At 37.4% G+C, this 18032-nt stretch overlaps 1 protein-coding gene across 1 annotated transcript in view; it reads left to right on the top strand.

Annotated features, from left to right (window-relative positions):
- MYRFL (myelin regulatory factor like) overlaps positions 1 to 18032 on the top strand; it is a 39639-nt gene that overhangs the window by 5767 nt on the left and 15840 nt on the right. The window contains exons 2-13 of the mRNA XM_014312396.2: positions 778 to 868; positions 3844 to 3911; positions 4006 to 4264; positions 5043 to 5134; positions 6993 to 7140; positions 10252 to 10447; positions 10917 to 10993; positions 11503 to 11613; positions 12192 to 12282; positions 15080 to 15280; positions 16294 to 16402; positions 16858 to 16967. Coding sequence (XP_014167871.1) covers positions 778 to 868; positions 3844 to 3911; positions 4006 to 4264; positions 5043 to 5134; positions 6993 to 7140; positions 10252 to 10447; positions 10917 to 10993; positions 11503 to 11613; positions 12192 to 12282; positions 15080 to 15280; positions 16294 to 16402; positions 16858 to 16967 — 1553 coding nt within the window. The remainder of the gene's footprint in view (positions 1 to 777; positions 869 to 3843; positions 3912 to 4005; positions 4265 to 5042; positions 5135 to 6992; positions 7141 to 10251; positions 10448 to 10916; positions 10994 to 11502; positions 11614 to 12191; positions 12283 to 15079; positions 15281 to 16293; positions 16403 to 16857; positions 16968 to 18032) is intronic.

The following is an 18032-nucleotide window of genomic DNA, read 5'->3' as shown; positions in this document are numbered from 1 at the left end:
TCTGACTGGCCACACCTGTATTTATGGAAGGCTTGCTGCAGAGGTGGGGATCCTGCAGAGTAGGACTGCTTGGCTGGGTTTTTTAATGAGTGCCCGTTGACTTTCTACAAAAGTTGTCATGAATTCCGGAAACTTTATAATCATAAAATCTGTTTATAGCCTTCAGTTACTAAGCAACACAGGACAAAGTACTGAACTTTTCTACTTGCTAATACATTTAACATGTTAGTGGGCTGGTTTTTTTACAATAAAAGGAAGCTACCAATCAAACATTTTAACAGCTTTATTTGGGCTTTATTTAAATTCAGGTGGTGGATTTTTAAATGGAGTTTTAGATCAGAAATTCACTGCAGTACTTATGAGTACTAATGCACCAAGTGGATCTGTGTAAGACAGTATCTGAGCTTCAATCAAAAAAACTGCTTAGACCTCAGTGTAAAGGAGTTGGAAACTATCTTCAAAACCCTTTTTCTCAGTTGCAGACTGGGGTGCTTCATCCTCCTGCTGTAGTAATTCCCTGAAGCCTTAATGCCATGCATTCAGTGATGTTTGCCTGGTGCTGCTCTATCATCTGCAGTGCCCCTGCACATTGTTAATTACTCTGCATTTCTCATGATCCTTTTTCCCACAGTGACTAAACCAGAAGCATAACCCTTTTGTTACACATGAGAAAGGACAGATTTGGTTTTCCTTTGTGTAGGACCATTGGCAGCATCTCTTATTCTAGAACACTGACAATTCCCTCTGAATTTCTGTCTTTTTTACTTTTAACCTTAGGGCAAGATGTCCATGGAGCCTTGGAAAATCCCATGGTGGATACAAGCCTGTTAGAAGAATTCATTAGTAGTGACATAGAGTTTGGAACTTTGTAAGTAATATAGCAAAATGTACTTCCTCTCTTTAGCCACAGCTCTTGAATTGTTTTATTAGTAGATTAAAACAATTTATCTATGCCTTGATGCAATATGAATTTCAAGAGGATTGTGCCTCTCTTGGCATTGTTTCTTGAAGCTGTATAGGAGGACTTAGAAAAAATGAACTACAGCCAGTAATGGAAATATGGTAGTCTTCTTGTTCAATGGAATGAGTGATAATAAAGTCTGACTTAATTCACAGCTGTCAAGCTAATTGTGACATTAAATGCAGAACTGTTACTTCAACGTTCCTGTAAGTGCTAATTTACTGTTTATATACAGAATAAGTGATAAAAGTGAGACTGCTGTATAATAAATTGAGAGAATAATAGAAGTCCCCCAGTTTGAAGGAAGCAGAGCACCCTAATACTTAGTTAGAACAGAAACTGTCCATCAGTCTCTTTTGAGACTAACTTTAAAACTATCAAAGGATACATAGTGCAAAGGCTTATGGTCAGGGGTAGAAAATTATGTAGTATAGATCTATCAAAGACTTAAACACCAAATCTTTCATCAAGACAACTGTCAGATGATTGTTGTTCAAGGCAAAATACTATTAATGGGGTGACACTTGCATTTGCCAAGAAGCAGAGCAAAAAGGGATATTTTAAAAATAATTAAACATGGAAATTTTCATTCTAGACAGATTCAGCAGCACATGTTTACTTAAAGTGAGCCAAATAGGCTCCTACCTGCTCTAAATCATGAATAATGAATTGATTCTCTTTGCCCACACTATAAAAGTAAAGAAGAATGAAGAGAATATTGTATGTGAATATCCATAACTTTTATTTTTAGAGTGACTAAATGTGTTTTAGGTTAACAAGATTATTGAATTCCTGTATAACAACTTTAAAATGTTATTATTTTGCTTTTCTACATAAAGTATAGCCAAAATGTAAATGTGTATATATATATGCTATTATGTAGCTTAAGTAAGTTAGATATTATAGTTACAGTGCTACAAAGTACTTACATGGAAGAAAACCATCTGTAAAACTATTACGTTTGCAAAGCTGAACAGGATTTTACACTTACACTAGAGTTCTATTTTGTTATTTATGGGATTAGAACATTTACTGAATCATTAGAACTGTACAGGTCAAATTATTAAGCATTTGTCTGTAGTGCAGAAAATTTGTGCATAAACAGAATAGAATATCATAAAGGAACATGTCAAAATACTTCGAAGGGGAAAAAATATTAAAAGCCTCCATATATACATACAAAATGCAAAACTCCATAATGTCATGTGCAATGAAAAGGGTGTTGTTACCACCAAGGTCTTGGGCATACCTTGAAATTTCCATTAAAGATCATCTTACATAAGAAAGGCTATCAGCATTACATTTATTCTTCTCTTAAATTACATGTGACGCACCATGTGATTTCTCCATCTTTTCCCACAGTAATACCTTCTGCATTATTAGTGAAAGGAGAAAAAGCGTTGCAATGTCCTTTGCTGAGTGGGCATTTCATTGATATTCTATCTTTGTAACGTACAATCATTTAAACTACAGATTATTTTCTTTTCCTTCAAAAAGCACAGTATCAGTTTCAGTAAAATTCTCACTTGGAGATATACCCCTACTACCTCTTTACTTCATAAATACTTTCTCCTAGAAAGTGTCTGTCTCTCTATTTTACTGAAATAATCTACATTAAAGAAATCTACAATAATCTACATTAAAGAAATCAAGTACCAAGACAACATTTGAAGCCAGAATATGAACTGAATGTGCAGAAGGGAAGTTTTAGACTTTTATGTATGTATCTTTTAAAATTTTACAAAGCACAATTGGAATTCAGTATATATGGATCAAATATCCCACAGGAAAAAAAGAATAAAATGAAATATTTACTAACTATTCAAAGTTGAAAACAAGATTTAGAGTGTTGTAGTCACGGTATTTAAAAGCACCAGAGAATCTATTTTGAAGGAAATTAAAGAATATTCTAATGTGGAATTTTAAAATTGATTTTTAAAGAGGAGGCATGTGGTTGAAGCTAACCCAAAATGCAGGGTTGTGGACATAACATGTTAGAAGACCAGTAGCAATACCATTAAGAAATGCACAAGCATGTGTCAAAATAATAGGCAGTAGCCAAAAGTGAAACTGCTCTCTTTAATGCCATCCAAACTCAGAAATATAAAATCTGCAATGGAAAAAATAGAGTGAAAATTTTCCATTGATGCTTGAAAATATTTGCTCTGTGTGTGTGAACATGCCTTTTATATATATGAGGGTGTCTCTTAAGGAATTTTATTTTATTCAGCTTCTGAGAGAACACTCAGCTTTGGTACAGGAGCTGATTCTCATTAGATTTCTGTTATCCTGCTGCTGCTGCTGCATTTTTAGCCTAACATGCACTTTAAGACTTGTGTTTCAGATCAGGCTTCAGAGCAGTGTTTGAGCTGACAATTCATAGGAAAGGACTGAGAATCGATTTCTTGAACCTCCATCTATTCCTAATGTAACAGAGGAAGCCTCTGTAGCTCCTTTGAATGGCAGCAAGATGGCATAGGATTTTCTCTTCCTTAAGAGAGATGAAGATGCCACAGATCTTTAACCATTAATTTAGAGAGAATGGGGCTTCAATCCCTTGTGAGGGCCATATGTTGAGAGTCACTGACGTACGTGCCTGGAGGTAACTGAAGAACCATTCATGGGAAGGAGGATTGAAATGAGCAGGGGGGATTTGGGTGAGAAGGGATGGGGATTGGGTCTTCCTTCATGGCCACAGGAGATGGTCTGATGAAGTATAGGTGACATTGCTCCTGTAAGAAGGGGCAGCAAACATGGTGGGCAATGCTTCCTGAAGACCCCTGTTAGTAGCCTGGTGGTCCCCCTCCACTTGCTTTCAGCATTTGTTGTTGTCTTCTGTGTCTTGTTCCAGAAGAAATTAAAATCTCTTTTTTCATCCCCAGGCAAAGCCAGTTGCCAGACTCCCCACCGTACTCTGGCTCAGAACCATGTTCCCCACCACAGCTACAAAGTAGGTGACATGAATTTGGCCTCTCCCGAACCTGTAGGAAGATCTCCAGCTCCTCTTCCTTGTTCTTATGTTCTTCTCTGTTTATTTCTCTCAGCCCCATGGTGTGATGCTTTGTGGCCCAGTGGGCTGCAGCCTCCTCTCCAATGCCCATCTGTCAGGGCACCCAGCAAGCTTCCCTGCAGGTTCATGGAGACCTACCCTGACCCCAGTGCCACGGGGTATCCTTGCACCATCTCCCAAGGCTGCGGCCTGAAGACAGAAAATGCTGTGCCTCCATGGAATCATTCTACATCCTCCAGCTGTTCGGGTTTTAATTATTCATACTTCCAGCCTAACGCATCTCAGATTTCTGGGTAAATGATAGAGCTTTTATGCAAGGGGTGAGACATGCAAAAACCAGTATAACTGGTTTAAGACTGGGTTTAAGTCCCTGTGGGTGTAGGATTTTCCACAGGATGGCAGTGTTTAGACATTTTTGAAACACTTGTGGTTGAGGGTTCTTTAAAATACCTTGATTGAGGTTTAGATTGGAAGTAGTAGTGCATTTCAATTTTTAAAACAATAGAAGTCTAATGAGAAATCAACAGGTTTTTCATAACTGGATTATAAAAATATTGAGGTTGTAGAGATTTGGACATGAGGATCTTCTAAGTGTTCTAGCAAATAACATAAGAGATAAAGAATTGCCATATCTATGTAAGCAAGTGAAGCAGTAATTGTATACTATGTGCCATATTAACCCCCAATGTGTTCTGCATGCTCAATTATTTAAAATGTTCTGGTATTTTAACATTAACTGGTAAAAATTAAAATTATTCAAGACAAAAGCTGTGATTTTAATGCAAGTGTCAGGAAACTAAACCCCTGCCACTTATGCACTGTATAAGTTTTTAAATGGAATCAACTTCTTTATTCATGTGAAATAAAAAAAAGGAAGACATTTTGGAAGGAAAAAATTGAATAATTCAGTTTTTAAAACCCACCAACAGTCTCCTCCCTCAGCAAATCAGAATTTGGATGACAGTGCAGTTATAATGAGATAAGAGGTACCTGGATGTTCTTTTGTTATGATTCTGTAATATCTATATTTAAACTTATAAAGGAGTAATGCAACATGTGTTTTCACAAAAGTATTTCTGCAGCAGCAAGCAAAAAAAGGAAGCTCTCGCAGTTACTAGGAGATGGAATTGATTCTCCAGTGCAGTCTCAGGATTCCAGACAAGGTGAGCAAGTGTGTGAATAGGAAATTTAGTGTTTTATGCTATAGACAAGTGAATACTTGAGGAGCGCAGCTCCTGCTGGCTCAAAAAATGTAATGGTATTAGTGGTCTATACTCCACTACCCAGTTTGGAGGAATTTACCTTTTTGGAAAACCAGGATTTATTTCTATTTGGCTAAGAGAAAAGAGCATTAGAGGTTCCTGTTTCCTGAGGCTTTTCTTGATAGAATATTCTGCTTGTTTCCATATGTGAACCTCCACTACAGAGATGGTAATATATTTGGCTTACTTTGCTTGGCACTAACTTGACTGGGCAGATAAACAATTTTGGGTCAGTTGAACAGGGAATTAGTGGGGTGGATGAGCAAAGAGATTGCCATTTCCCATTATCTCCTTCACTCCATGTTTTGTTTTCTACAAAGTGTGTGCATAAGCAAGCTTGGTAAAAGCTATATGCTCTTTCCCACCTTCCTCATATTGCTTTAGTTCATTGTTTTATCAAGATAAAAAAAATAAGCTCCTACCAATTGATGCAAAAAACCTTATCAGGCATGTACAGAAATGAGTCAACTTCTGTGAAGTGTGAGGCTCTCTGAATGAACAGTTTGTAATGACCAGTTTACCTGAGGAATTTTACCCACATCTGTTAGTGAAAAATCTGAGTGACTTGTTGTTTCCTCAGAGGAAGTTATTTGTCAGGACTAAATCAATCTTTTAGAACATGTTTCATGAATATCAACTGAAGTTGCTTTTTCTTTGATATCTTTTGTTTAAAGATTTTTGATTTTGTTTAATCAGTGTTTCTTGATTGTGACTAGTCCTCTAAGTCAACCACTGCTGAAAATAGAAGACAAGCAGACACTTCTATATCTGAAATCGCTCTTGCTGTTTTTAATACTGAAATATATAGCTTTGAAACAAGCTTTCTTTGGGTGTCATTCTTAATAAAATCTCACTGACACATGCATTGGAAAAAGAACAGAGATATAGGTGAAAATGGCATGGGGATAATTTAGAAGTGAGGTGTGAATTTCTTTACTGTGGTGTTTTTCTATCTGTCTGTCTATCTATCTATCTATCTATCTATCTATCTATCTATCTATCTATCTTTTCTCTGCTGTATTTCAGAAGCAGGGACTTGCAAATGAAGCTTGGGCCTGAAGTGATTCTGAAGGCTGTTTTACTGTGTTGTCGCTGGCTGTGGATGGATCTTAGTTATACGCTCAGTGACAGATTTTCTCCTATCTTTACTGCACTCTATTTATCTGTCTCTCTTATCACATTCTCCTCTGTCTTCATAAAATGTATAATATCTCAGAGAATTGGGGTTGACCCTGTCTGTCAAAGAATTCTCTAATGTATAGGCAGAAAACAGTAAGGAGATCAACCAGATGCAGTGATGAATGTGCTTGCTATCAGAAAACTGCCTCCTGTAGTATATTCTTCAACTTGTGGTAGAGGGAATAGGAAACAAATGCAAATATTTTGCTTAATTTCTTCTTGCAGTGTTGCAGATGTACAGTAGAATTCTTAGCTTTTCTTCCCTTCCTGCTCCCCCCCTTCCCCTGAAGGAAACTATTCATCCTTTTGGAGAGAATAAAAAATAGAAAGTACTACTTGTCATGTCAATCAAACATTTGTTTTGCAAATTAGGAAGGCTGAAAAATTTATTTCCTAGAGCAAGAGAATATAACACAATCTTGTGGAATAACTGCAAAGGTTAATCACATTTAAATACATATGCAATGCATTTGTGATTTATATGTATGTGCATTTATGTAAATATATTTTAAAAAATGTGTATGCAGGATATTTTGCTAGCCCCAAAAGAAATAACTGAATTATCGCTATCTCTCTACAGCAACTGTAAAGGACTGTGCTGCTGAAGTGCAAGAATATGACAGTGATGGACAGAATGCAGCTTTGGAAAAATGCTGTCAAGCTCTTACATGGCAACCATATCAAACTTCTCAGTGGAACAGCTTATTTGACTCTAATTTTGAAAAACTGTAAGCGCTGATATTTATACTTGAAAAAAAAATGGTTTCTTCTGGTTTTTTCCCCCTTTTTAATCTGTTGTAGTTTTCTAAGAATAAATTATACATTTGGCATCCCTTGTTCTTATTGGAAATAAGAACAGAGAAGGAAGTATAACAGGTATGATGAAATATGAACTTGCAGGTGTATCAGATAAATTGAACTTGAAACGCTGCTTGAAAGTAGTGCCCGGTTTTCTGATTTCCCTTCAGGGATTTAGAGGGAAATGAAAACTGAGTTAAGATACCTGGTAACTTTTGTTTATTTTGTCAAATGCATTGTGACAAATAATTACGAAGTATATGGCATCTTTCCCTCTAGTGGTCTAAAATATTAAAGGAAAACATTAGAAGTTATCAGTATTACTTCTGGGCTCATACAACTTAAGTCTTAATAATTATAGATATGTGGGTGACATGCAGCTGTTCAGTCAAAGATTTAGATTTTTGCTTTGTTAATCAAACTGTAAATACTTTTTTTTTGGCACATGATCTAGAAAAGGTAATTCCAAATTCGCTTTACATCCCCGATTTTCTCCATTCTAATATTTAGCATATGGACCCTTTTAACAAATTAACCATTTTCTACAGCATCTGGTTAGTTGTTCAGGATTTGTGCAAAAAATTTGTCACTGTCTACATGGGATTTACATAGCACAGTAAATTTTAATGCTCCTCTCGCCCACCCTACCAAAATGTCTCATGGGATCTGGGTGTATATCAGTGTCACTGCTTGACACTGATGTTCCCTGTTTGCACAGGGGGATAGGGGCATTGCCCATCTTACTATGTCCCACACAACCCTTCTCCTCAGGTTGTGATTGACATGACAGGAGAGCAGACCTTTACACTCCTTGGGAGCTGGATGCACCCAGAAACCTCCAGCTGAATTTGTGATATGAATATTCTCTCTAAATGAAGGCCTCCAACTCCTGGTTGCACTTTCAGTCAATGACTACATGAGGGCTGTGTGCTGATGGTGCGAGATTGCTCTCCTGCCACTACCCAGTTACTTGTTGCTTCCCATACACCTAAAATTAAGGTTCCAGACACATTTCTTTGTTAACAAAGACTGTGTGATGCTTAGCAAGAGAATATCCCAATACACGCTCTGTTGCCATTACTGTGGGAAGGGACTGAGGTGTTATTTGCAGAGGAAGTCAGTATTACTTTTAAGTGAGGTCAATGACAGTGCTGTTGTTCCAAGATGCACTGTAAATACAGCACATTGCACAGATTTTCTGAGAAGGATCCTGTATTCTGTTGGCCTCAAAGCACTCACATGCTTCTCATTGCTTGGTGTAGATGGATTGATCCCATGCATTCAAATTGCTGCACCCATTTGAGGGGTATTTCTCAGGTTAATTATTATTTTCCATTTTATTCATACAGTACTTGAACATCTTAGTTATTTCATTTTCACAGCAAAAATGCTGTTAGCTGAGGTAGATTCATTAGAAAAGTTTACTCTACTGTTTATTCTGCCCTTCGTTTTGTCTGCTTGGCACATTCTTGGCCCTTGTCTGATATTGGTGGTGGTCTGTCCGAAAGATGTCTGAAGGCTTAAATTCTGAATAGAAAGAGGAATTTGAAGCATATTTCTAGTAGGGATGCTTGTGTATCAGGGATATCTATTACAACCTTAAAGTTATTCCAAATTTTGCTGTACTGCTTGGAATGACTCATCATTCTTTGTGGACTAAGAACAAAATACATGTTTGCTCTTATCTACTATAAATGACACACTCAGAAAGTTATAATGTGAAATTGCTCTTTGGGAGCCATTGTTCCAAACACTGCAATTTGGAGACGTGGACATTTGTAATTTTGCTTCTCAAGCTGCTTGCTTGTGTGTAGAAAAATAGTCTGAAATTACATTAAGAATATCAGCTAATGACCTTGCTGACACCTAAATATAAAAACCCATTGTAGGAAAAACTCAGTAAATTTTACTTCTTTAATAATGATGATTTGAGGAGATGGTAGAATCTTCATTATAATTTTAAATATGAAGTAACACATGACTTAGTAGTTTTGAAGTAGTTGCAGTGTAGTTACAAAGCAGTTTTCTCTTTATTCCCTCTCCCAGGTAATCAGTAGTTGTTTGAAAGGGGACTTCTGTTCATAATTTATAAAACAATAATAAGGTCTGTATATATCCTATGAAGTCTGTACATTTTGATTTTTCCAAATAATAATGGAAGAGTAATGAAAATACATCTTTAGTAATAGTGTTAAGGAGAGGTTCTCAGTAGCATCATACACGATTGTCATTATCAAACTTTCATTAACAAAAAAGCCAATGTCTATATAAGAGAACCTTGCCATGTAGTTATTTCAGAATTATCTATCACTTAAGTCAGAGGACTGGAAACATTGTTGGGCTGGTGAGTTCACTGTCTCTAATAGAAAGACCTTTTGATACCTTTCCTTATTTACTGTGAATGATAGACACACAATACTCTTTCTCTTTGGGTGAAAAAATTGCCCTTTGAAGAAATAAAATAGAGTTGCTTTAGCCAGAGTAGGATGGACAGCTTAAAGTCAGGCTGGAGCGTTTTCTTTTAGCTTAAGTAAAGCCTCATATCTCTATCTGTAGAATCCCAGTAGCTTCTACAGAAGCGCTTGCTGTGGGAATTTGTGAACAAAGTGGGGAGTCTTGCTGGTTCATTAGCTCATTTTTGTCTGGAGCACTAGCTGAAGTCTGTGGTTTGTAGCACTGCTGTAATGAATGATTGAATACATAAATACATAAAAGGTTGGTTTGTGCTCTTAGGTGTGCAGAGTTCCTTTATATCAGGTTTGTAAGTGATGATTATGCAAGCCTCTCAACCTCTGGTTTCCAAACATTTGGTTTTCAGACTAGAATTAGGAGACATTTTATGTGTGTTTTCATTTTTATACCTTTGACAGTCTAAGAAGAAAATACTGTATAACTGGTGATTGTAACGTTGTATTTTTAGTCCAGGTTTGTCACTAAAAATCGGATGGATTTTTGCAACACATTTAAAAAAAAAGGAGCTGAAGATATCACTTAAGTATGTCAGTACTTAAAGTTGCCATTCCTTCTCCTTGTTTTTGTAGACCTGCTGTAGGATATCACATTGTCACAGATAAAGGATTTAATTTTTCAACAGCAGATGATGCCTTTGTGTGCCAAAAGAAGAATCATTTCCAAATCACAGTTCATATTAGAATCACTGGACATCCAAAATATGTCAGAACTCAGCAGGGGAGGAAACCAATAGAAAAGTTTTGCTTGAAAGCTTATGGAATTAAGGCAAGTGTGTCTCCTCTTTGAGATGATTACTTTTAATTATCCATGTAGTGAGGTAAATAATTGAAGTGAACTCTTTTCTTAGTGATTTTTTGACCAAGAACATGTAACAAACTTATGTAGGTTCTGTTCTCACATCGAATATCTGCACTTATGCTTGAGCATGGAATGAGCTAATAACAGTCTGGACTCAGAAAGCAGTTTTTCTTTTGTAAATTAATGCACTTACTTTCCTTTCATTATTTTTTTCTCTTTCAAATTACATCTGCAGAAAGACTTGGGCCTTCAGATTAGATGTCAATTATCAATTGATCAGCAGTCAGTTCCTCTGTTGATTTCTATGTCATTCCATTAGAAATTAGTGCATTTTCACTGTTTTAGGCACAATTTGCCTATTAATGTCTATTTCAAATTTTATGTGTTTAAAAATCTTATATTCTTGTCATTTTTGAAAATTATGTTTGTTTTGTAGGTGGAAGCTCCAAATGAAACAATTGCTATTGAACAGTCTCAATCAGATCGAAGCAAAAAAACTTTTCATCCTGTTAAGTAAGATTTTTGAGAAAATTATTCCGTTTTGTTTCAATGTGTATAATTGATTTGAAATATGAAGTAGTTGTTTCTTGAAATCTTATAGTAGGTCTAAGCCAGTTTTCTGATTTTTATCCAGATTTCATTGTGGTTGCACACATAAAATCACAGTAGTAATATATACCTGGTCACAATTCATTAAGAGAAATTTTTAATAGCTTTACAGGTGTGTTAAGTATGCTTATTCAAAATATTTCTATTCACCTAGAAACACTCTTTTATGCTGCTTAGAGCTGTATGACAAATGCATTTCCAATCTTAAAAAATGTCAGAATGTTCCTGCCCTATATGAGTATGAGATACATTTACAGTGCTTTTTAAAGGGGGAGTGTCTCTCAGAAACACTCATGCAGCATCTCTCTGGAGCTCTGCCATTCTTGAGCTGCTAACTCACTGGCAGAATCAATGTTTGTTCTTCTGATCTCCAAATATTAACTTCCCTGATCTTATTTTGTTTTCTGTTTTAGAGTTGATCTGCCAGGGGACCAGATAACTAAAGTAACACTGGGACGGCTGCATTTCAGTGAAACAACAGCAAATAATATGAGAAAAAAGGGGAAACCTAATCCTGATCAGAGGTATTGCTATAGCTATTTGGCCTGTGTGTTAGAAGTAGAAAAGAGAAGGTCTGCTTTAGAAAGGAGCCAATGTTTGTGAAAAATCTCTGCTATCAAATCTGTGGTTTTTTTCAAATTTTGCAATACTTCTGTAACACTTGGTATGTTCTTAAAAGCATCTTTCTCTGCAGTCACAGAATGATATGTGAATAAAATACCGCTAATTTTATCCTCATGGTTAGAGACAGTTTCAGGAAATCATAGCTAGAATAATGGCTGACAAAATCAGGAAGCAAAACCACCCAAATAATGACCATTTTCTTCTGAGGCAGGAAAGGCTTTCATCTTTGAAGCTTCATTACTTAAATTTGTAAATTTCAATTATTGTATTCTTTGCTAATTTGTAGTGATTGTGGTGTTTGTAAGAACATATTTCTTAAGAGTGAAGGAAATACTTTTTATTTTATATTGTAAGAAACATATCTAAAAAACATTGTCTGTCTTTTTCTGTATCAATAATAGCATCTGTATTTAAAACATTTTTTCTGTGAGAGAGAATTACTTCAATTATTGTCTTGATTAAATCAATTTTAAATTAGATACTTCATGCTGGTGGTTGGACTGTATGCTGTATCTCAGGACCAGTTCTACTTACTATCTGCAAATGTCTCTGAAAAGATCATTGTGAGGGTAGGTATAAATTTGTATTACTTTCATGTAAAAGTACTTACTATTTTGATATTCACAGGAGATTGAGGGGTCATGATTCTTGGGGATAAAAGTTACCACTGAGTAAAAAAGATTGAGGAAAAAATCTACAGTTGCATATTTGTATGAGTATGTTATCTTTTAATTATCAGAAATTAAAAATGTTGTAAGTAGTGCTATAGAAGGATTTTAAAATAAAGCTTGTTACGAGTTCCAATACAAAATATCTTGATTTTTCCAGACTTTTTTTTTATTTGCAGTGAAACAATTTACTTCACTTCCCAGGAATTTTCTAAAAGCTTTCATTAGCTAGAGTCTTCAGTTTCCAAGGAGGATGAGAAGGAAAAAGAAATGAAAGAAAAAAGGTCAAGCAGCTCTAGGAAGTTTAAGAGCTATAGCTTCACTTTTCCAGTGTGTTTTCAGAGTGTCCCACCTCTCAATTTGATGGTAGTAATATAGGATTCAAATTAGCAAAAGGAAGAATAATCTGTTTTCCTCTTAACTGTTATTTTTCACTTGCCTGGTTCACAGAAATTCTTTCTTTTAGTGCTCTGCTTTAGCCTACAGTTAGACTCAGAAAAGAGAAAAACCCCAGATCTGTAGTGCAACAAGAGCTATGGAGAATTGGGGTTAGGAGAGAGAGAAAACACAGAGTCCTAAAATGAGTGGGATTACAAGGGGACTGCCAAGGGAAGGTGGGAGCTGCTGAAAGCTTTCAGCCCTGGCCCCTTTTTCCTGTCATCAGTAGGTGGTGGCTAATGTTTGAACTGGGCATTGTCTGGAGTTACAGTTATTTCTAGGGTGAATATTAAGTTTATAGCTTAGAAAGATGGGAAATATGTAAGGTGCCATGTGGTGGGGCTGCAGAAGATGGAGAGGGCCTCTGGAAGATTGCAGTCCACTGAACTTTTTCATGTGGGTCAGTTGAAGAGCTGCTTCTCATTTGCATGGACTCTTTCTAGCCTTGGCTTATGGAGAGGAACAGGCTTAGCATTTTGGCTTGGAGTCAAGCAACACCAAAAGCTCTGGTGTATTGAGTGGAGCTGGGAAGAGGCTTCTAAAGAAAGTTGAGGGCTGTCAAAAGCTCTTAGTCCTGGCATTGTTTTGTGCAGGCCATTGCTTGTATCCTTTTTGGCAGCCCATCATCCACCTAGGCTTATGACTATGGTCTGGTTTAGCATTTGTGTTTGGGGAGAGCAAAAGGGCACGTCTCCAGCATGTGGGGTGTTGCTCAGGGGTTTCCAAAGGATGGTGGGGGCTTTCAGGTGGTTTTAGTCCTGGCTCCTTTTTCATCTGAGCATCTTCTTGTGCCATAAACCCTCTTTCTGTAGTTATAACTAGGTTTTGGGGGGGCATTATAGCCCGGAACTCCTTTCTGGCTGGAGCTGTGAAGAGGCCTTGAAAACAATGTGTGGAGTTCAGCAGTTTTCTGCATGGCTGAGAAGTTTTATCATCCTGGCTGCTGCTGTGGTTTTTTTGCTTCAGCTGGATGCTGAAGCAGTGTGTTTGCGTCATTCCTGCATATATAGTTATTTTCCTTTATTTGTCCATTAATTTCCACAATCCTGTTTTCATCTGATTTTCTTTTTCTGGATCTGACAGTGTTACAGATATCACATCATTAATAATTTGGGGACACTCTTGAATTCTCACAATGGTCTCATTCTTGTTACTTTACAAGATATATATTTTTATGTAAGATTTAGAAATTTACGTTTTCCCAAAATTTTTAATATTAGATTCTTTTGAAATTTCGATGAAGAGGGCTCCTTCAGTGCATGCGAGACATGTTTTGAACAGGAATTCATGGAATGAGATTTTTGAAACCTGGCCACTATTTCAAACAGAGGAAAAAGAAGGTAGTAGGTCGGAAAGATCAAGAGGGACAGGTCTGAAGTGGTGAAAATATCAACAGGAAAGATGGAAGGGAAAAAAAAGAAATTTTCTAGGTGTCTAACAGGGCTTCAGTGGCAGGGTAGAGCAAATCAGCCACTGGCTACCTTAAAGTGGCAAAGCCATGCAAGTGCACTGTGAGGAAAAGCAGCTCATCTTCTGGCCCTTTATACACTCCAACACAACAAAGCTGCCAGCTGAGTGGTGCTTGTCAGGCTTATCAGATCATGCTCTAATTGTGACAAACAGTGGTGAGTGCACAGTGCCAGGCCTTGTAGCTGGCAAAGCCTTGTGAAAGCCTGGCTTCTTTTCATCATGATTGTTGGCCTGAATTCAAATTAAAAAAAAAAAAAAACAGAACAACAAACAACCCAAAATGAACTATTGGAATAAAATGCCTTTTCTTGTTATACTCATTCTGTTGTTGTATTGGTGTTCTTTAAAATACCCTGTTTCCTTGACATGAAATTATCAATATGAGTTAATTTAAAACATTACAGAAGATTTTATGAATCACATGTGTTTAATCTCTGCCTTGGTTTCTCTTTTCTGATTTCCAGTCTCAGCTAAAATTTAGTGGTAGATAAAGAATGGTTATGTGGTATAATGTTAAAGTTAAAATTTGGAAAGCTTTGGACATTGTCAATTTAGCTTAGGGTGCTAATAAAGTAGAATTCAAGGGCAAAAAACATGAGGCCAATGCAGTGTGAGCAGAAACACTTAGAAATAACTCCACTTTGTTTTTTTCTGTTAGCGTGTTAAAAATTTATGGAATACAATTTCAATATTTAAGATTTGTGTTTTCATTTTCCCTTTTTCATTTATTTCTAATAGAATAAACAATAGTGCATCTATGCTGTACTGTAGTTAAAACATTTCCTTGCAGGCATCTAACCCAGGGCAGTTTGAGCACGACAGTGATGTGCTGTGGCAGCGAGGAGCCGCTCCAGAGACAATAGCCTATCACGGTCACGTCGGAATTAACACAGACGCGCCGGACGAAGCGCTGGTGGTCTGCGGGAACGCCAAAGTGATGGGCAGAGTCATGCACCCCTCTGACAGCCGAGCCAAGCAGAACATCCGGGAGGTGAGGCAGGGCAGCCTTTAGGGCACTTCTGTGTGCTCTGCAGCACTGGGGATGGATTGTTGTTCCCACACGTGGAGCTGTTGGGATCTCTAGCTGGTCAGAGTGACCCCGAGAAAAGTTGGAAAGTCTCTTTTCCCAGCCCGGCGCTTGAAGAGAAAGTCAGGGCTCTTCATTTTTCAGTCTCAAGGTTGTTTATTGTATCTTATCTATAAAATTCTTTCTCCTGTCCTGCTGAGGTTCGCTCAGCATGACAGTCAGAGGCATTCTGCCTGCTCCCGGGGTGGTGTTATCTTTTTATACTAAAAACTACGTGTACAATATTTACAATAACTTTCCAATACCTATCACCTGTGTTAGACAGTGAGCTTCTACTCTAAACCAATCTAAAAGTGCCAACATCACAGCAGAAGATGGAGGCCAAGAAGAAGAAGGAGAAAGGCAGGACATGCCCAGATACCTCCATCTTGCCCCCTGAACCTCCATTCTAGAAAACCCCAAAATCTACTTTTTTACCCCGTGATAAATTCACTGTCCTTCTACTTAATTTTTTGTGGCTTGCAGATCTTCATCTAAGGTTGGTAATTTGCTCCATGGGTCATAATCAAAACCACAGGTGTTTTGGGCTCTGTGCCAGGGTCTCTGAGACCCCTGGCAGGGGTCCTGGCTGCTCAGGACAGCAGGAGGGATGTCCTGGGTCCTGACAGAGCAGCTCCTGTATCCTGGCTGTGCTGAAATGCTAGCCTAAAGAAGGCAGGTGTGCCATTGTGCTCTGAGAACCATCACCTACAGACTTTGGAGAGGGCTCTCTGTGGAAGCTGGGAGTTGTCAAACAGAGGGGTAACTGGCAGTACAAATACAAATAGCGCTCTGGTAGTGGGGAATGGGAAGATTGTCTGTATTTTTCTATGTGATGATTGGCCAAATGACTGTGTCAGGCCAGTTGCTCTCTCAGTGGTGTCCTAGATGCCATGCTTAATGTTTCAACACGTAAATCTTGGTATTTTTCCAACTAGGTCGACACAAATGAGCAGTTGAGAAGAATAACACAAATGAGGCTGGTGGAATATGACTACAAGCCTGAATTTGCATCTGTTATGGGAATAAAAGATACCCATGAAACAGGTATAGTCAGCTCTGTTCCCATTTTTCATTAACATCTACTGATATTTGTTGTGCCATAGTGTCTTTTAATATCCTGCTATTTTATCCTCATTTTTTAGGTTACTGCAATTTCACACTGTTGTGTATCTCTTGTGGCATAAAAATGCCAAAATTAGGTATTGCTTGTAATTTTATAACTTCTGTTTCAGTTCTTAAAGATGGGAAGTTTATTTTCCAGAAGTTTAATGAGAATGAAGTATGTGCTTACAAACTATTTTGTTCTTTCTGCAGAAAAATGAGAATTTGAAAGGCTCCTGTTTTTTTTTTTGTGGAATGGAGAAAAAACCCTGAAACCGTGGATTTTCTTACCACAGAGAAATTCTAGATAATTTTTTCGCTTTGCCTGTAGTTTTTAGAATAGTCAGCAGGTATGCCACTGTGTTTCCTGACATTAGTTTTTGTGACCTCCTGAACAGGAATAATAGCCCAGGAAGTGAAGAGGCTTTTACCTGAAGCTGTTAGAGAAGTTGGAGATGTTGCTTGTAATGATGGAGAAAAAATAGAAAACTTCCTCATGGTTGACAAGGTATGGTCTTGAGGGAGAAAGTGGGGATGTGTATTTAGACTGTTCTTTCCTGTGGGGAGCTGTGAACATATGCTGTGCCCCATAAAAAGCTGTAGGCACCCACATGTGTTACAGAAATGGTGCTCAGTGAATCATTGAGAAAAACCGAACCACCAGCTGTTAGTAAAGGGCTGAATCTTTTAATAACAAGAAGTATCTCTATTAAAAACTGATTACAATACTATATACACATACAGTTAAAAAGTAAAAGCCCTAACTTTTCTGAATAGAAGTGGATAGTGATCTCATGGCATTGGTTCAACAAGTGGTACTCCAAAGCATTATTTTGTGCTTAAGTGTTTCAGAATTAAGTGTTCCACAAGTGAATAAGCATTGATGGCATTCAATTTGTTAAATAAAAACTTCCTTACTCTAATCCTGGTATAAACTCTACATACCAGATCCAAGTGCTATCTCTGTGTGTGGCATTTTTTTTTTTTTTGGCAATCTGAAATGCTTTTTATAGGTTCAAAATCATATGCTATGAAATGGCACAAAAAATAGTTACCATGCTCATAGGCTGGAAACACTGCTGAGGTATTGTCCTGTGCTCTCTTCTCCTCCTTTTCCTGTGAAAATACAACTGCAAGGGACTGTCAGTCAGAGTCCAGTCACACACGGCTGCAGACAGCACTGGTTTCAAGGCAGCCCCTCTGCTGAGTGCTGGTTCACTGCATACCAAAGACCATTTCCCAGCTTTTTCCCACTTGCAGCTGATAATGAGAAGAGGGAGGTTTTAGAGAAAGTTGACCTTATCTTGTCTGGATGGTACTGGGAACACAATCCTGCATTCATTATCATAATGCGTTCTTTCATTATTCTATAGTCAACACAGGTTTACACCACCAAACTTGGAGAAAATATCTACAAAAATATTGCATGTCACTTGTCATCTTTTGATAGGCTATAAATAATTTAAATTAAATCTTCTAGGTTGTATTCCATGTGAAAGAAGTATGAATTAGATACCTTGAATAAAGCTGTGGAAAGAGCATTTCTGGAGATACTGTGGAAAAGGAGACTTTT

The sequence above is a fragment of the Geospiza fortis genome, unplaced genomic scaffold (assembly GCF_000277835.1).
Source record: "Geospiza fortis unplaced genomic scaffold, GeoFor_1.0 scaffold166, whole genome shotgun sequence".
NCBI classification, from domain to species: domain Eukaryota; kingdom Metazoa; phylum Chordata; class Aves; order Passeriformes; family Thraupidae; genus Geospiza; species Geospiza fortis.
The sequence above is the reverse complement of the archived record's forward strand: the minus strand, read 5'-3'. Positions and strand labels throughout refer to the sequence as shown.